This window comes from Fusarium venenatum (genome assembly GCF_020744135.1).
Source record: "Fusarium venenatum strain MPI-CAGE-CH-0201 chromosome Unknown EDB82scaffold_2, whole genome shotgun sequence".
NCBI lineage: Eukaryota > Fungi > Ascomycota > Sordariomycetes > Hypocreales > Nectriaceae > Fusarium > Fusarium venenatum.
The window spans coordinates 8,804,291-8,823,163 of NW_027072130.1; the positions used below are offsets into that span (position 1 = coordinate 8,804,291).

The 18,873-nt window shown below is 45.8% G+C and overlaps 8 protein-coding genes across 8 annotated transcripts; 5 read left to right on the forward strand and 3 right to left on the reverse strand.

The window, feature by feature from the left end:
- The first annotated feature begins 1,139 nt into the window (after positions 1-1,139).
- EDB82DRAFT_198938 (uncharacterized protein) lies at positions 1,140-2,975 on the forward strand. The gene has a single exon (XM_065607193.1). The coding sequence runs from the start codon at positions 1,207-1,209 to the stop codon at positions 2,860-2,862; it is 1,656 nt and encodes a 551-aa protein (XP_065465118.1). The 5' UTR covers positions 1,140-1,206; the 3' UTR covers positions 2,863-2,975.
- A 1,688-nt stretch (positions 2,976-4,663) lies between these two features.
- EDB82DRAFT_525764 (aegerolysin type hemolysin) lies at positions 4,664-5,134 on the forward strand (the record flags this gene model as incomplete). Its single annotated transcript, XM_065609146.1, has 2 exons — positions 4,664-4,749; positions 4,816-5,134. The coding sequence occupies 2 exons, from the start codon at positions 4,664-4,666 to the stop codon at positions 5,132-5,134; spliced, it is 405 nt and encodes a 134-aa protein (XP_065465119.1).
- Positions 5,135-5,318: 184 nt separating this feature from the next.
- On the reverse strand, positions 5,319-7,469 carry EDB82DRAFT_198951 (uncharacterized protein). The gene is made up of 5 exons (XM_065607194.1): positions 7,215-7,469; positions 5,975-7,162; positions 5,827-5,927; positions 5,680-5,773; positions 5,319-5,623 (listed from the first exon to the last, which is right to left on the reverse strand). Exons 1-5 carry the CDS (start codon positions 7,408-7,410, stop codon positions 5,496-5,498), a joined length of 1,707 nt encoding a protein of 568 aa, XP_065465120.1. The 5' UTR covers positions 7,411-7,469; the 3' UTR covers positions 5,319-5,495.
- A 186-nt stretch (positions 7,470-7,655) lies between these two features.
- Positions 7,656-9,463, reverse strand: EDB82DRAFT_462550 (general substrate transporter; the record flags this gene model as incomplete). The annotated part of the gene is made up of 3 exons (XM_065607884.1): positions 8,781-9,463; positions 8,323-8,731; positions 7,656-8,302 (listed from the first exon to the last, which is right to left on the reverse strand). The coding sequence occupies exons 1-3, from the start codon at positions 9,288-9,290 to the stop codon at positions 7,656-7,658; spliced, it is 1,566 nt and encodes a 521-aa protein (XP_065465121.1). The 5' UTR covers positions 9,291-9,463.
- A 566-nt stretch (positions 9,464-10,029) lies between these two features.
- Positions 10,030-11,586, forward strand: EDB82DRAFT_556993 (cytochrome P450; the record flags this gene model as incomplete). Its single annotated transcript, XM_025736485.2, has 1 exon — positions 10,030-11,586. One exon carries the CDS (start codon positions 10,030-10,032, stop codon positions 11,584-11,586), a length of 1,557 nt encoding a protein of 518 aa, XP_025587088.2.
- A 713-nt stretch (positions 11,587-12,299) lies between these two features.
- Positions 12,300-13,983, reverse strand: EDB82DRAFT_546169 (cytochrome P450; the record flags this gene model as incomplete). The annotated part of the gene is made up of 6 exons (XM_065609455.1): positions 12,300-12,452; positions 12,535-12,781; positions 12,831-13,579; positions 13,635-13,720; positions 13,773-13,879; positions 13,952-13,983. 6 exons carry the CDS (start codon positions 13,981-13,983, stop codon positions 12,300-12,302), a joined length of 1,374 nt encoding a protein of 457 aa, XP_065465122.1.
- Positions 13,984-14,708: 725 nt separating this feature from the next.
- Positions 14,709-16,133, forward strand: EDB82DRAFT_502314 (uncharacterized protein). The gene is made up of 5 exons (XM_025736489.2): positions 14,709-15,027; positions 15,085-15,130; positions 15,186-15,340; positions 15,391-15,502; positions 15,562-16,133. The coding sequence occupies exons 1-5, from the start codon at positions 14,822-14,824 to the stop codon at positions 16,045-16,047; spliced, it is 1,005 nt and encodes a 334-aa protein (XP_025587090.2). The 5' UTR covers positions 14,709-14,821; the 3' UTR covers positions 16,048-16,133.
- A 681-nt stretch (positions 16,134-16,814) lies between these two features.
- On the forward strand, positions 16,815-17,879 carry EDB82DRAFT_556994 (Dak1 domain-containing protein; the record flags this gene model as incomplete). Its single annotated transcript, XM_025736490.2, has 2 exons — positions 16,815-17,016; positions 17,122-17,879. 2 exons carry the CDS (start codon positions 16,815-16,817, stop codon positions 17,640-17,642), a joined length of 723 nt encoding a protein of 240 aa, XP_025587091.2. The 3' UTR covers positions 17,643-17,879.
- Between the last annotated feature and the right edge of the window lie 994 nt (positions 17,880-18,873).

Below are 18,873 nucleotides of genomic sequence, written 5' to 3' on the forward strand. Positions count from 1 at the left end.
TTTGGAGTGTATGTAGGTCCAGCGTACTGGTACATCCCTTGACCTCGATAGAGTCTTCTTTGACATCGAGGAGCATCTGACCTGACAGAAGAGTTCTCGTCTTCTGCTCCGTGTTGCCATGGAAGACGGACGGTGAGCTCGCAATTTCCCAGTCGAGACTCGCAGCAGAGCAGAGTGACCCGCTAGTAGTTGATCCGAAAAACGAGGAACGCAGACCATCGCTTTTAGAAAGGCTGTGAATTTTTCGAAGGGGCGTCTAATATTTCAGTTGATCACAAGTGTAGAACCAATCAACCCAGCTACCATTTGAGCTTTAGTATCCCAGAAGATCCCATATATAGCGGCCGGAGCAGTGATGGGAAGTCGCTATAGTGCAGGTCGAAATACCGTTTTAAACTTAAGAAGATTTCAATGGCCGGTTGAGCCTAGCAACCATAACCGACTCGCCTTCGGGGCTGTGAAGTTTCTGGAGGGAAACTGTTTGATATAATGTAGACCCGGCGGTACGAACAGGAGTAATAGCCCTTAAACAGAAAGACCTACTGTCACATGATGCAGGGCAGACCATGTGCCCCGGCTCAATCCCGATATGAACCATCCGCAAAGTTAAGGCGGGGATGAAGTGATATAATGCTCAAAGTGATGTTTATTTCTTCTAGTCAGAATCCATCACAAAAAACATCTCTCCCTTGCCCCTTGCGCAAGGTGATCCACAAAGATCAGCTCTACCTAATGGAGAGGATTGTGGCTGGCTGAAATTCCAGCCGCTATACACTAAGCCGTATTTAGAAGCGTCACTAAGCAGAGGGTATTGAGAAAAGTTTCAGTCAGAGACCTGTAAGTCGTCAGGTTTGTGATGGGCATGCCTCAAATGTGATAAAGCTGCATGAGATTTCCGCTTGTTTATATCTAACCAATCCAAAAGTTGCTCTAGTAAGTCTAGAACCATCAAAAGCCCATTTTGTATCGAATGGCTTGATAGTGGCTGGCGTAGCTATATTTCTGACCAATAAACTACAACACTCCGATTCCAATGTTTCTACCTGTGCCGTTGACTACCCATCATGTCTCGAACAAGACAGTTGACATTTATTCGCTGGGACCATCCAAGTATTATAACATGGTTGAGTCACCGTACTCAAACTAAATCACATCTTCTTTCACAGTTTGCAACTTATTCGTTCTCGCTAAACTCTAATATTAAACATGCCAATCCAAGACTTGCCTGCTGCTGATCTTGTTCAACGGTTCGACGATGATCCAACCAACGATGAGCTAGCAGAAGAAATGAGCCGTCGCTTCACCGACCCAAACTTGAAGCAAGGCCTACTTGAGGAGATAAAATCTTTGAAAGACTCTATTGAAGGTGTCCCACCACCATCGAAACAAATTCCTAGGCCTAAGCCTCCTGCATCTTGGGTCAATTGCATCGGAGAGCAAAAGTGTACTCCAAAGTCCCTCCGCAAGGCAAACAACATCTCAGATTTAATTAAGGCCGTTCATGATGGTGCGGAGCAAAAACTCAACGTTCGCATTGTTGGATCAGGGCATTCGTTCTCTAATATTTGTCCCACTGATGGGATCTTGCTTGATCCACATGGCATGAATCAGTTCTTGAAGCTCAACAGTTCTTCTTTGAAGAAGCCTTCTGACGCTGCAAACTACGCTTTTGTCGAGAGCGGAATTACTATCAAAGATCTCAACACCCAGCTTGACAAGGAGGGAAAGGCTCTTGCAACTATGGGTGCTTATGATGGTCAAACCCTTGCAGGTGCCATCTCCACCGGCACACACGGGAGTGGTAAAGACTCAGGCAACCTCGCCAGTCTTGTCCGAGCAATCATCCTGGTCTCAGAGTCCGGATTAGTCTACCAGATCGAACCGAAAGACGGAATCACTGATCCAGCCAAGTTTGTTCCCGAATACGCTGAGACACTTAAGCAGGATGATGATTGGTTTCAAGCTGCCCTTGTTGCAATGGGCTGTCTGGGGCTTATTCATTCGTACATTATCGAAGTAGTCGACACCTTCTACTTGAGCGAGGTTCGTGCGTTGACAACCTGGCAAAGATTCAAATCTGAACTTGCCGACGGTCTGAATTCAGAGCCTTTGCAAGAGCACTACTTCGAGCTTGACTTGAACCCATACCCTGCTGGGTTGAACTTTGCAGTGACCGTCACTCGAAAAATTTCGGATGTTAAACAGCGCAGTGGCAGTCGTGGTATTGAGAATTGGCTAGCAGGTCTATTGGCCCAACATCCTTTGGTTGAGAAGATTCTTGCGTGGACATTGAATCGATGGCCGAAATTGAGTCCTGGCAATATCACAACTGCATTGAAGACCCTGAGAGTCGACCACTATGTCGACAAGAGCTTCAAGGTTCTCGATATCGGTGCTGTCGATGACATCAAGGCTTATGCTATGGAGCTGTCTTTCGATGCCAATCGCGACATTGTCAAAATCATAGACCGTATCCTGGCTCTGTTCCAGAAAGCTGCTCAAGACAAACTATGGTACATCGCGGGTCCCGTCGCCTTCAGATTTGTTCAAAATTCGATCGCTTTCCTAGCACCGCAACAGGGTCGAACGACCATGATGGTAGAGATGGATATGATTTTCGGGATCAAGACTGGAAATGACTTGCTCAAATACATGAGGCAGGAGTTATGCTCTGGAGAAGACGGAAAGGGCGTCAGAGTCCATTGGGGTCTTGATCTTGATACTGTTAAGAAGGGTGACGTGGCTGAAATGTATCCAGACACCTATGAGAAGTGGTTGGCTGTTTACCAGAATTTGAACTCCACTGGCATTTGGAATAGTCCTTTTACGGAACGCTTGGGGGTTTCTATGCCTATGAAATAATTCTGATAGGTCAAACGGCCTGAGCTCCTTCTGCACAAATGCTTCATCTGTTGTGTTCTCCCTGATGGAAGCTCATTTAGAAGGTGAATCTCGTGATCAAACCCCATGTCCCACGCAGATTCAGGGAAGCGGGCCGTGGGGTAGTGAGAAGGTCAAAAAACTCGGTGGATAAGAAGAAAAGAGATTGCGTGGCAGGTCTCCGTCGCTGACTCCATGTTATTGACTGATGCTTGCTACGAAACTGCTTGCAGAGGCTTGTTCACATCATCTTGGCTATGTCTCGCTTACCCGGCAATGTTGTTCTCGGGGGAGTAATTCTAAGATCATGTCGGCTGACTTTCACTGTATACCTATTAGGTCGACTGGCACGTCAGTCACAACATTCACAATGAGTGTCCAGCCCATGGAAGCAAATGAGGCCACCCAAGGTACAGTTAGGAAATATGGCAGGAGTGTTATTACGATGGGGAGACATCTCCATGAGAAGTAATGGTGGACAGATTGGCCACTTGGCATTTGGGGTAATAGAGCAGGGTGAAACAGGACCAATTGACGGGAATCTGTTAAGGTCTAAAGTGTAACACTTTCAACTCTCCTTGCAACATCAACAACCACTTCCATACAATAGTTTCTACACCGAAACATAACTTAAGAAGGAATAGGGAATACGCCGATAAGATCTAAGACGATAGCAATAAGCTTAAAGACAAGCATCTCACCTGAGGCTAGATCGAGCAGTATATTGTATCATTGCGGAGTAACTACAGATGTTAATTTAGCACAAGGGAAGAGGCCATCGTTAAACTTTGGAGATGGTAGGAATCATGAAAGAATAACTATCATGGGACAAATGGCGTGGACCCGAATGCCACCCTGCAGAATCTGACCTAGTCCTCAAACTCCAGCCAGCCGCTTATGAGAGTAAAGCACTGACCTGAGACTACGAAGACGTCAAACCTGGCCAAAGTTGAAAGTTCATTAGTATGATATCACATCAGGTGGTCTAGTTTATTGTTAAAGAGAGACGCAAGGGGCAATGTGCAAGCCGCTGTCTCACTTCAGCCGTAATTATCACATACCTTAGACAGAAACAAAATCAGAAGGCGCAGATCACTATATGAGGTCTCGCCATGGAGAGACTCAATAAAACTTATGCTTGCATAGGAAATTTGCTTACTATATGGTATTTTACAGCAAATGTGTTTGCATTATATACAAATGGTGACTGTTTGCAATCTGCGATCTGAGGAAATCGATTGAGTGTGTATCCATTATCACATAGCATAGGCTTTTCTTTGAGAAGATGGGTCTATTCGGATAGTCACATATGCGACCCAGAAGCGGCAGATTGGTGACTGGATGAAAGGCCAAAAACACTCTTTGGTTACGCAATTGTGACACAGGGAATGCTCATCATTATGCAAATTCGTATTGATTTCCCCACATTTCAGAAACAACATCAGCATGTCAGCCTGCAGGAGGATTGATAGCGCTCTCGTGGCTTGGGGACTCAGATAACAGGATGGAGGACGATCGATCCTTCTCCCTTCTCCTCTCCACGGGCGTGGCCAGCCGAAGGCAAATTGGAACGGAGTCAAGACGTGCTGGGCGACTTGGGGTTTATTCGGACTCTGCCATCTGGGAACGTACTACTCTGCTCAAACGGGTATATAAGGGAGCACGTCGTCCTCCCATTTACGATATTCCAGACAACTCAGACTCATTGCTCTCTTCCAATCATCATATCACCTTATCATCTCTACACTCTATCAAAAACTCTTTTATCAGCTCCCTATTCACCATGGCATACGCGCAGTGGGTTTATATTCTCATCCAGAGCAAGATTGCGTCTGGTGAGATCTCCATCAAGAACATCAATCTCAATTGGTATGCCCACTCTATCACTTGATAACCGATGTTTCTACCGAAGCTAACTTACTTGACCTCAATCAGGGGAAAGTTCTACCAGTGGGACAACAAGGATAACGAGATCTCGACCGACGCCGTCTCAAAGGTTGTTATCCCGTCTAACAAGTCGGCCGGCATTGCCTCTTGCGGTAGATCTGACGCAGCTTCTGGAACTGAGGGCTCGTTTGACCTCTATGATGGCGATAACAAGATCTGCAACATTTATTGGGACTGCCCTTGGGGTAGCAAGACCAACACTTTCACTGTCGGCTCTGTTGATGACAACTACATGGTCCAGGCCACTGGTGCCAACTTGGACAGTGGTGCTCTGGGAACCGTCAATGTCAAGGTCGGTAAATTCTAGAATTTGAAGGACCAGCTTTCTCGAACTTCACGGATGGAATCAGACAAGGGCATTGCCTCAATTTATGAGGCGGATATATGTCACTGTAGCATCGGGTAAACGACCAGTTTGAAAACCTCATAGGTTTCAAAAGGACTGGTTGGATTACATTCTCTTATTCTTTATACTATGTCAGTGAGATATAATATCTCTATAGTATGAATTGAAGAAAAACAACTCCCTTGGGTAATTTTATAAAAAGTGCCAACGAAGTGATACTTTAAGATTGGTGAACGGCCTAGCTGAGATGGAACAGATTGTAGAACACAGTTTAATTGCACCAACGCAGTTGAATAATATCCAGTGTTCCTAGATGTGCTGCTTAATTATCCCAATCCTCTTTCAGCTTCTTGATAAGCGACTTGGTCTTCCACTTAATTACCTCGTCAACCTTCTCAAGATAACGAATGGAATGTGTCCGTTGACATAAGTCTCTTATACAGTACCCACCTACGTCCCATCTCGTCAGTAGTAACTCTAGAATAAAGAGCGGGAGGCAAATGTACAGAGTGAAAGCATATGTGCGGGCAGATAATATGCGTTGGAAATATGCGGATTAGACAAAGCAAGACCCATGAGAATGCAGAGATAGAATGATATCTCGGTATAGCACTGGGTCAGCCTTTTCTCGGATTAACAGAAGTCAGAAATACCTTGAACTCTTGCTTGCCATGGCTGTCCATGTATTGAGTATCATTAAACTTGTACATGCACAAAACAGCCTCGGCAGCGTAGTAATGCTGCATTGCAATAACTTCAACATATTAGAAATCGACCAGACAAACGTAAGCAGACACTTACCAGGCACCGGTCTAAGAAAGTAAAGGGTTGGAAACGGTCTATCAGACGAGACATCCGCAGGCTGGTGAAATACAGGTTTGAAAGACACAGGCCTAGCATCATACCAGCCCTTGACCTCTGTCTCGACTGCCCGCCACTCCCCTAGATTACTCTCTTGAGTATTCGTCGAGAGAAACAGCTTCAAGATCTTGGCGAAGTTATAGACCGCCCTGTTCGCATACGCTGAATCATCAGATCTTCTGAACACGGTTGATCTCTCAAAACTTTCAAGTCGTATCTCTATAGGCTTCCTGTGTACGACGTAGATGTAAATGGCTTGTCGGAGATGGACCCAACTTGCAGCTTCAGCCAAACCACCCTGCATTACAAACCTAGCAATGACCTCGTGGTTTAACAGATTTTGCGTTCCACTAAGATGATGGTAATAAGAATCCGATTCGTTATCATATTCCTCGTAGAGACGTGCGATTACAACAGTTGTGAGGAGTATTGAATCCCAAGTTTCAGGTGGTTGAGCAAAGGCCTTGATGAGCAGTTTTATGCATTTGGTATGGTAAAACGTGCTTTCTATGTCGCTGGACGTATTTGTGCAACGGGCGTCGTAGCGACTCGCAAGTGCGAGGAGGCCGTTCATCATCATTGGTTGACGAAGGGCTAGTCGAGGAACTTCGAGTTCGAAATGGCGGGCATCATCACATGCATCAGACTTGCATGTTAGTGGGAATGGTAGTTGGGTATTTAGACTTACTGAGGGTGCAAGTTTGTATATATAGGTCATGAAAAGGAAAGCTTCACGCTCAGTCAACTCAAAGGAATCTTGAGTATGACGTTGTAAATCTTCGGTCGAGTCATTGTCAAAAGATCCATCGGCGTCAAGGACAGGGGGTATGGATGCTTGTGGAAGTGATGATCCTTCTGGGTAATGGGAGTCATATACTTGGACTGTGCTTGGATGGATGGGAGGGCTGGTGATAAAATTTGATGATGATTCCCAGTAGTTGGGTGCTTGACCAACAGGCACATCTTCTGGCTGAGAGGAGTGCATGAGACCATCGGTGGGGATTTCCAGTATTCCTTCTGAAATTGACTCAGTCGCCAACTGACTCATGACATGCTTATTCGCAACCGATGTCCGATTCAAACCCTCGAGCACCGAGCCATGAGTTCCTCGTGGTGTCGTGAAAGAAACTACAGCCTTGAGAATGAATTCACACGCAGGATTTGAGGGCCAATAACTTACTCTTTGAAGGAACCTTTGCCTGCTCTCCCCTCACGTCCCTCTGAGCTTCTCGATAGCTATGCTTGAACCGAATGTCATTTTCAAAGCGGCATTCTTGTCCCGACTCTAGACAAGTGCCACATTGAGAGGATCCGGGCCAGGTAACGCATTTTCTGTGTCGTCGCCGACAAGCGGTACAGCATTTTACTCGCTTCATGGATACAAGATGTCCGGTGACTATGATTTCACGTTGTTGGAGATGGGCGTGAATCTGGTGTACGTGATATGGGGTAAAAAAAGAGGAAAGAGGGGCGTAAAATAAGGACGCATGCGCTAAGTCACGGGACTAGAAGCCGGTTACCTCGGATTCTTTTATCTTTCTGGCCTCAATCTTCAAATAATAATATTCATTATCCTAGTGAGACCCATTCCTGCTTATATACTTGATCTTACTATAACCAACTACTCTTGAGCCGCATGATCACCAAATATCTCATCAATCTGCTCCAGTGTCTTCCCCTTGGTTTCGGGAACCAAGAAGAAGGCCCAGACACCAGCTAAAAAGCACCAGGATCCAAAAAAGATATAGACGCCAAAACGGATGCTCTCAATCATAGGAGGGGTTGCAACGCCCACTATGAAATTGAAGAGCCAAACTGTCGCTGTCGCAAGAGCTACGCCCTTCGATCTAGAAGCATTAGAGAAAACCTCTGCAGGGAGTGCCCGCCCTAGAGGAGCATATGAGACCCCATAAATAAGTATGAAGCAAAATGTCATGGCTACAGCAGCCCAGCCCGCGGCTGCATTAGAACTCCACTTGTCACTAAACACGCCAACGAGAACAGCCATAATACCCCACGCAGTGCCTCCTCCAATACCACCCCAGATCGCCAATGGTCGCCGTCCCACTTTGTGAATGATGAAGAAGCAGACGGTAACAGCAACAAGCTGCAACATGTTGAAGACTCCTGACATGATTAAAGACATTTCCGATGACTGGCCCAGTGACTGAAAGAGGGTTGGGGCATAGTATATAAAGGCATTGATCCCAGAGAGTTGCTGGAAGAATGCAACTCCAACCGCGATAGAAGTCCGGTGGAACGACTTTTCTTGAAGAGGTCACCCCAACTCAGAATCTCAAGCTTGAGGCCTGCCACTCCCGGATGGAGCTTCTCTTGTATAAGCCTCTGGAACGCTACCTCATTACAAATAGCCACATGTTCTTTTTGAACACGAGGGTCAGTTCTGGGTAGTCGCCGGAGTCGTTCCAAGCTTTCCAGTGCATCATCCGGTCGGTTGACAAGTGCAAGCCATCGTGGCGAATATGGAAAGAAGTGTATACCAATTCCAATGATAGTGCTGCACACCATTTGGAGACCGAAGGGTAGACGGAAGGACAACTCGCCACACAGTTCGCGTGTGGCATAGGTAATCCAGAAAGATACCACGACACCTAATACACACGATACAGACTCTAGGACAAGCAGCGTTCCTCTGAGGTTCGGAGGCGCTATCTCGGATATGTAGATTGGTGCTCCCTTGAATGCTAGTTAGGTATTATGTATTCGAGGAAGGACTATTCCATACCATTGCGAGCGTTCCGACGCCAATGCCCCCAATTGTTCTTCCAGCTACGAGAAGTCCATAAGAGTTGGATGCCGTCTGCATAATAGCTCCGATGTTGAAAATAACAACGACAATAGAAAGAGCATTCTTTCTCGGGATTTTGTCAACAAGCGTAGGCATAAAGAGGCACCCAATGAAGGCACCAAGCTCCAGCATACCAGTCATGAAACCCTTCCCGAATGCAGTTTCAGTACGTGGAAATGTTTGATGGAATTTAGGCATGACATTGACAATCGAGATAACGCCCTGGTCGTATCCAGAGGAGAAACCCCCCATGGATGCCAAGAACGCTGCACCGAAGACATACGGGGACGCGATAATGCCACGGATTCCACCCTGGCCGTAGGAGATATCTTCGTCATCAAGAACAACGGAAAAATCAGTTGCCATTGAGGCTTGATTCTCCACATTCTCGACTGGCAGACCATCTTTGGAGGGTTTTCCGGCTACAGAATATGCTCCAACTGACATAGTGGTACACGTTCATGTGATAAAGATCTGAGGAGAAGAAGAAGTATAATGCGCGAGGAAAGAGTAAGTAGGGATCTACACTTAGTATTTAGAATTGAGAATATTTGTACCTCGTGATGCCCTATTTATATTCCAGCCATAGTGTGCCTATACTCGAAAGCTAAAGTTTCGGCATGGTCTGCGAGTCAATGGCGACAAATTAGAAAGGTGTTCCACTTCCCCGCAAACTGAAATCTGGGGGACTCTGAGCTAATGCAGCAATCCTATTCAGGTATTTGATTCCGCGGGTTTTACTCCAAATCATACATCCTGGTTTCATGATGTCTGTGCGAGTCAATTATGCAGCTAAAACAACTGGAGGAAACTAAGGTTGTGTTATCAGCGGAATGAAATACCATTTTTGGTTAAGGACTAAATATATGCCCCCCAAGCGTTGTAATGATTAAGCTCTATTACTACAAAGGGAAATTCATTCCTTCAACTAGATTTCAACAGGCCAATAGTAATCGGGCTTCTATTCCTCAGACAGTCCGAGCGTCAATCCCTGCTTATTGTAGTAGATATGGCAGCTTGGCTGATTCAGAGCTAGACAACGACAATTAATTGGTGTACTGAGGAATATGCCTCAGTATTGTTGTCGTCTTCCTTTGCCCTTTCTTGAATAAGTTTCAACTATAAAAGAGCAACCTTCCTCGCCTCTGAACCTTGATTTATCACTCAATGCAATATATATGCAACGATGATTGTCTTTACTATACTTGCGGCCGGCCTTGCTGGTTTGTGTCTTCGCCTCTTCGTCTACCCTGTTATCTTATACTTTGTTGATCCTAAAGGATTTAGAAAGTATGAAAACTTCTCCTGGCTTTCTCCCCTCACTGATCTACGTCACTGCTATCTCAGCCATACAGGCAAGCGGTCAGAGACCCTTGCCGCTGAACACGAACGCCGTGGAGAAGCCATCCTCAGAATTGGGCCTAATGCATTGTCCTTCAACCATCCCAAGGCCATCAAAGACATCTATGGCCATCAAACAAAGTGCACAAAAGATCACAAGGAGACTGTCCTTGCTGGAACCCATCGAAACCTCTTCGATGTAGTTGACAAGGGCGAACATAGCAGAAAACGAAGACTTCTTTCAGCTGCCTTTGCCACAAGGAACTTGGAGAAATGGGAGTTCAAAGTTCGATATACCACTCAGCGTCTTCTAAATGCCTTCGACACTCGTTGCACTGCACCCCTCAAGCCAGATACGGACCCTAACCCGGAAGACCTCACTGTTGACTTCAATCTGTGGATCAACTTATGGACTATCGAGGCGATCAACTATATCGCTCTTTCGTCCAAGATGACCTTACTTGATACCGGCACGGATGAGGTTATCGCCGAGAAGCCAGACGGCCGGCTCTATCCTGCTAGATATCGACAATCGCAGAACCACTCAGCCATGGTCAAGTCTGTCTTTGTTTGGGAATATGAACTTTACCCATGGCTAGCCCGTATCACCAAGGTCGTTCCTAACAAATGGAAGAGCTACTGGGCCACTAGTGCTCCATGGGGTGACGTTTGCTACCACCAAGCTAAGGAAAGGCTAAGAAAACACGAAACTAGCGAGAAGTTTGATGACTTCTTCTCATGTCTCATGCAAGATAAGAATGGTATTGCAAACGAACTTGAGTGGGGAGAAGTGGTTGCCGAAATCTCTGCGATTATTGATGCTGGAGCTGAGACCACTGCTATTTCTCTTACGCATATTCTCCAACTGCTGATTAGTCATCCTGAGCAAATGCAAAAGCTGAGAGAGGAAATTGCCGGCATTATGGATGAAGACGATGTTATCGCACCATTTAGCAAAGTCAAAGATCTCCCGTATCTGAAGGCTTGTCTCGACGAAGGCCTTCGTCTGATCCCACCTGTATCCTCTGGTCTCCCACGACGCACACCACCAGAAGGAGCCAGGATCATGGACAATTGGATTCCGGGTGACACTTCTGTGTCAATGACGATCTGGTGCGCTCACCATGATAAGGATATCTTCTCCGAGCCATACACCTTCAAGCCCGAACGCTGGCTTAACCCAGAAGAACGAAAAAGAATGGAGCCCTTTTTTATCCCATTTTCTGCCGGTGCAAGGGGCTGCATTGGACGGAATATCTCGTATCTCGAACAACAGATTGTTCTGAGTACTTTGGTGCACCGTTATGATTTCGCTATGCCTACTGAAGGCTTCAAAGTCTCGCGATTCGAGGCATTTAACCTGATTGTAGGAGAGCTACCAATCAAGATTTGGCGTAGATAAAGGAATAGATTAGAAAGCAGAGAGAGACTACAACAATACGGCGTTTCTGAAATATATATCAACAACCTGTAAATCGATTTTGGTAACTTGCAACGGTATTGTTGGCAACGCTTCATTAGCTGTCTACAACTATCGCATTGTTTAACGCAAGCTGAACAACCTCTCCAGCCCATCCTGGCTAACAGCTGACCTACACGAGTTTCTTAAGTAGGTCGATTGGGTAAGACGACAAGCTTGGTAGTTGTAGCGTTGTGAATCAGTTGCTCGGGAAAGTATTCATCCGAATGACGTCTTGACTTTGGGAGCTATGGATATACCTTTACAGCCTAGTTTACTCCTTCTTCCAAACCTTGGCAATTAACTCAGCAATTGTCATAGGCTTTATGTCAGGATAACGATCATTGACGCCCTTCCTTGGGCAGCGCCAGCCCTCCCTCTATGAGTTGCAACCCGACCATTGACATCAATACCTGGGGGTCCATTCCGCCATAGCTGGAATCGTCGAGCAGAGTAGCATAATTTTTATTCAGCTATTCCTAGTCATCATAAGTTACGTCGAAATCATCGCCTGTGTTAATATTGGTCTCCAATCTCCATATCATAAGTACAAGGGTTCTTTTCTCACCTAGATTCTTTTACACATGTCTTGGTAATACCAACCAGGAATAGCCCAAGGCTTGTAAGAAATGATGACGTCCTCAGGTTAACATGGTTCATCTTGTCTTCTCAATCAGTACAGGCCAAGAATGAGGAACCACAGTAAAATAAGCCTTCCAACTCCACTCCTGCTTTGGATCAACTTGTTGGATGTTGTAATCTCGGACCAAAGTAGCCGTGATCTTGGCAAGCTCAACCTTGGCGACGTTCTGTCCAGGACAAGAGCCATATCCGGCCCCAAACTGATGCTGTTAGTGTAAATTGGAGGAGTGCTGTAGTGGGATAACTTACGGGAATCCAGAACTTCTCTTTCGTCGCTACATCACCCTCCAACCACCGATCAGGGTTGAACTCATGAGCATCTTCGCCCCAGAACTCCTTCGAGTGATGGATAACCCAAGGGCTCACAGACACAATTGTACCCCCGGGGATAGTACGATCACCAAATGTCAAACCGCCCTTGGGAGCTATTCTTGGAAGTCCCATTGGTACTGGCCCGAACATGCGGAGCGCTTCTTTGACACAAGCTTGTACATAGCTGCCGAGGTTTAGTATTTGTATAAGGTACCTATGGAACAACGACTTACGGGAGTTCTTGAGCATCGGCGTAAGAGACGATATTGTCTTTACATAAACCCTTTTTAACAGCGTCCTGGACCTCGGCCTGGGCGCGAGCCCATGCAGTGGGATGGCGTATCATGTGATATATAAATGACTGGATACCAGCCGCAACGGTATCAGAGCCAGCACCAACAGCAGCAAGTGCCTGTGTATTGATTTCTCTGACTGTAAGCTTGTTGGGGTGCTGGCTATGCTGGTTGAACCAATATGACACAGCATCGTAGCGAACATCGTGGTTCTTTTCTCGATTTGCTAACACGGACGCTGTAGTGTTAAAGAGGTGACCCATAGGCATGATGGCCATCCATGTGACCAAGGGGTTAGCTAGAAGAGCAATGTTTATCCATCTGAAGTATCCGGCAACTGCGACGTATGCATTGAGAGCCAATGAGTTTCTGAGGGCATCGCCAATATCTACGCCCTGTTCAAGGAAGCCAAATTGTTTGGAGAAGACAATCTCTCCGATGACATCGAAAGTGGCGTAGGAGATGAACTTATCGAGATGCATGGGCTTCTTGTCATTGGCATACTGGTTCATCCATTCCAAAAACTGCTCAAATGTCCTATCAATATGTTCTTCAGATCGGACAACGTTAGAGACAGTATATGCGCCAGCAATGTACTTCGACTTTTCAACCTTCTTCTTGGGGTCTGTAGTGCTCATAGGAGACTGGAAGCGGTAGTCTGGCAAGGCGTGAATCTTGTACCAGTTGCCCTCGAACAGTGTCAATCTGGTGGCTCAAACAATAGTACAAGGATCATCATCATACCTTGTGCAGAGGAGACAGTAGGATCTTCCTGATGGCGTCGGGGTGGCTGACACTAATTTCATCGTAGGACACACGGACAAAATGGCCTATTGAGTAATGGTAAGCAATATATAACTGATTGCTCCCATCATTACGTACCGTGTTTCTCATGCAGACGAATCAACTCCAGGTTTTGGTCACCCTTCAAAATGCGGTTCATATGCCATAAACGAGTAAACGACGCCGCAAACGGTCCTGGGATATCACTAATAGCAGCAAAATAACGGCGCCATACAATAAGACTCAAAAGCCCGATGATTCCCGCGGCGAGAACAGACACCCAGCTAGAACTGCTTAGAATGTAACCCATGGTTGCCAAGGTTGTTTCTCCCGTGCTTCTTTGACGTGGGTTTCAAACCTGTGCCGTGGTGTTGGAAAAAATCTTTTCTGGCCAACAGCCAGCCTAGATATAGGAAAAGCAAGGTTATGTGGGGGAGCTGATTCAGTATCCATGCCGATGATAGGGGTTGAGGTGACATTGAAGGAGCGCTAAACGGTCACTGCTGCCTGACAAGTGGTATAAGCAGGGATACGTACAGGTAGTGCGGGAGGTTCGTCACGAAGGTTGCGGGGAAGAGACTTCCTACATTATAAGTTCGTCAGTACTGGCATGAGGTCTTCAGTAGTTGACAGATCATATAAAACAATTATTAAGAGCAAAATAAATGCATGTTCAAACGTGTTGAATCGAACCTCAGAGTACTGGAGTATAGATTTTAATTTCGCTTCTGTGCTGTGCCGTTGTACTTCTTGTTGGTTCAATGCCAGAAACCCTGTCATCCCCTGCATATCCGACTTCCCCGCTGGTGAAAATGGTTTAACCATGTAATTCTACAATCATGAACGCCTATTATGTGGCTTCAATCTTTCTTCAGCCGTTGGGTTAAACCCTTCCTAGTTTGGTAGAGAATTGCAACATCACAAGGATTAAACTGTATCCGGTGGGTGGGAACGGTGTCTCATTACAACAGATGCAGCACTGATCATCCGCTTCTAAATCTTTTGATGATGCGAAATGTCTCTTCTCTCACAGCAAGGATTAATTGCTTTTCGGGCTCACATATAACCCCGTGAATCCGAGAGCGGCTCTCTTTTTCGCTTTCTGAATTAAGAAGTTAACAAATCAAGTTTATTGTTTCTTACTCAATATGTCGACAGACTTATACGTGGCTGCATATGTCGTCGCCTACATCACTTTCGCGATAGGCCTTCTTTCGTCAATAGCTCGATTTTATTCCCGTGCGCTAGTCATCAAATCATGGGGTTGGGATGATTGGGCATCGGTGGTAGTGTTTCTGGTCAACATTGTCCATCAAGTCGTTTTGCAGCTGTTCATGAATTTGGGCTGCGGCAAGTATGTTTCTGGAATAGGTTACAAAACCTGACTTCGATTAACTAACAATTTGATCAGACCAGGCAATGTCAATTGCAGTTTTGCGTCTCCCGATCTCATGAAGGTGAACGGCTTGACACTCGTACGCCAAAGGCGAATGGCTGACAATTTCTATCTAGACGGCATTCATCGAAGAGATTGTTATCTACGCAGCCCACGCTGTTATCAAAACGACGTTCCTTCTGTTTTACATGCGCTTGTCGCCCGAAAACCCCTTCCGAGCTTTCGTTTACGCTGGCTTCGTGCTTGTCTTTTCCACATTCCTTTCTAGCCTGTCAGTACCCCTAATCGCAACAAACTCGAGTACTATCCTAACAAATGCAGTCTGATGACAGTCCTCCAATGTATACCATTCGAAAAGATCCTCAATCCGATGCTATATCCAGAAGTCAAATGCATCGATACACGCACAGTCATGCTCACGCCTCCCATCCTAGTGCGCCCAACCAAGAATTCGTAGACGATACGTTGACAGAAAACTGACCCTTTGCATAGAACATTATTATGGACTTGTATATCCTCGGCATCCCCATCTCAACAATTTGGTCTCTGCAAATGACTCTTCGACGAAAGATCACCGTTCTTTCCGTTCTAGCCTTTGGTATCGTGTCACTCACAGTGGCACTCATTCGCCTTCCGGTACTTGTATCTGTCACTTCGATGGAGTCAGATGCCTCGATCGATGTCGGAAAGATGGTTATTGTAGCGGCTTTTGAGGTGCAATGCGCTATTGTCGCCGTCAACCTGCCCTCTCTAAAACCGCTCTGGGTTAAGATCAAGGGACGACAGAGTACTTCGGACAGTAACGGTCCGTCTGCTCAACAACCATACAAGCTCTCGTCGATGGATAACAAAGATGGCAGCAAGAAAAATAATTCCATGGGTGTAATTACAAGATTAGAAAGAGGACTCAGTACTAATGAGTCGGAGGAAGAACTTGTTAACGTAGCAAGAGGCCAGGTTACCAAAGCAAAAGCTTAAAATGACCTTTTATCAAAGCCACATAACAATAAAGCTAAATACCTCCTTATTACAGTAAAGAATAAAGACTTGACTGATAATTACCGATATAACGTAGATCTGTGATTGAAACAGATTCTGGCATTAGCATCTCAGTCAGGCTTAAATCTAGTTGGGCATAAATCTTAGAATCAGACTTCAATCTCGATGGTTGAAAGCCATTTTTGCCACTGACAGGGATAATGTTGATGCTTGCGGCCTTAAATTGCCTAACATCTCGAGGGACACTTTATGGCTTGAGCTGAAAGCCTTGACGTCCAACACTAATGCGTCATCCTACCCTGGACACCCGGTCATCTTCCGCCGTAAGAGCCAGATTAGAATAAAAAATGGCTTCAGTAGAAAGAGCCCCAATTTTAATACTGCCTCGGGCAGAGATAGAAACACTTCAACGACTGCTACCTATCAGCCATGATTTGACCGTCTGTCCAAGTAGAACTTGCAAACATGTCTACCAAGCATTATTTTCCTTCCACGGCAGCTAACACTCCAAGGCCCAAAGCCCTCGGCGCCCCTGCCCGAGCGAACCCTCACCTTGAACTTGACTAGACTGATAATATGGTTTCTAATTTACACCATGATAACTTTTCAGTATTTATATTTGGTGGCGGTGTATCAGGTCATGAACCAGCTTCGAGCAGTTTTATTGGTGATTGATCGCTGTCGGCAGCTGCTTGTGGCGACATATCTGTATCTCCTAGCACCAAGCAGGTTTTAAAGCAATTCGTATGGCACCTTCATCAAAAGGAGCCATTCTCTTTATCAGTAACTACACCGGCGACCGACTTCATTCCGGGCTTCCGATGGAAAAGGCCAAGGCTGAAGGGCTCGTCAACAATATAGCTATTCTGGTGGCTACGGATAATGTCTCAATCCCCAACTCGAAGACCAGTCGCCTAGATCGACGAGGTCTACCTGGCTATATTTTTAGTAAGTTCTGGCGCTTTTCCCTAACAGCTGATCCATCTACACTGTCTAAGCATATCCGCTCTTGAGATGATCGGAATTCTATAGCTGACACCTCGTTCGTACTAGCAATTAAGATCCTGGGAGCTGCTTCCAAACGGCACTACACCTTTAAGAAATGCTTCGATATTGGCCAGGCAGTTAACGCACTCATCGGAGCCTTTGAAACATCTCTTAATGCCCCTACATTCTCTATTACACCATGCAATCCGTCTAATGCGGCAAGGCAGTCAAATTCTGATGTTGATGCCCTCCTCCAACTTCTCGAAACCAATACTACGGCCGCGTCTTGGCCATATACGACATGGCCAGCCTATCATGACAAACGGCAGTCAGTTTCTAATCTCAACAAGACGAGCATTGGAAATCCCGGAAAGGGCGGTATTCAAATCAATCCTGCCTTTTTACAAAAGATGATCCGACACGCTTGTGAGCGTATCAGCGCAGCCGAGCCGAAGCTGACTGAGTGGGATAGGGTGATGGATGATGGAGAATGTCGCGAGGTTGTCAAAGGTCTCTCCGAGTCTGCTCTGCCTTTGCTCGATCAAGATGCATCTGAAACTGAATCTGTCCTCTATTTTCTACGGTAGCTTGCTGTATATATCGACGATATGGGCGGTACTCTCGGTGCTATCTCTGGCATCCTTATATCCGCCTTTCAGGCATCGCTGACAGATGTTGCTGAGACCTGGGACTATTCTGCGAATAACGCCTCATTCTGTGTCAAGGCACTCGACCAAGCATTCACCTCATTACTGAAGCAAATTTCAGCACGACAGGGCAACCGAACGGTAATGGGTGTCCTAATCCCACTCGCTGCAGCATTTTCGCAGTCTGGTGATTTTGTAAGCGCTGTTGAGGTTGCGAAAAAAAAAAGGCTGATAGAACAAGATTTATAGAGGCAAAGGTTGGAAGGGCTACGTACGTTGGCTAAACTCATCAAGTGCTAGATCCTGGGGCTTGGGCTTTTTTTTTTTTTTTTTTTTTGAAGGGATGGACCTAGTATAGAAGTTGGAATGTAGAGAGAGTTGAGATAGGACTAAAATTCCAGATCCATATGTAGTTGTTTCTTGAACTGGTACCTTTTTCTGTAAAGCCATCGTATGGTCGTCGGTTTTCTTAAATTGTTATTGTTAGCTTCAGTAGGGCTAGATAATAATAGCGGTGATGAATCCTTTCAAGAAGCTGCTAAAGTTTACGACTTTGCTCTTCTGTTTTATTATATTGATGTTTTTAGGATGAATAATCAGGGTGTTGAACTCGGTGGTCTCGACTGCTTCGGCGTAAAGAGTGTGGTCGAGAGGTTTCTCCTCATTCACTAGTTTTATTACTATTATGGTCGTAGATGACGCGATTGTCATTGGTATCTAACAGGCATTCGTCAGAGAGGGACCACCTATGCACTTGAATTGTTAAGGGACTGGTGGGAGGCCGCGGTTGGTCGAATTGATGCTTGAAAAGGTGGGAGGAAGAAGCTCTTCGGAGTTTACCATACTACTAATCCTTTCCGACATTGAGGAACCCCCATATTTCCCCACAAATTCTCTCCGCGGAGGTTAGGCAAGTAGTAGATAGTTCTTGACTCCTCATTTGAAGCTAAGGCAGTCACTTGCCCAATAGTAAAGCCGACCCCGCGATTTTTAACGTTAGTTCCAAATGTTCCCCAAGCATGCCGGGGCATGGTATCGAAGTCTTTCCACGTGTTCTGGATGTTTGTTCCGCGGCTGAAAGAGCTGGGGAAGCTGAGTTATGCGCTAGAAGTCTGTACGAGGAGCTATTGCCCAGTTCAAGGGAAGATCGTGTATGTCAAAAGCTGTTTAA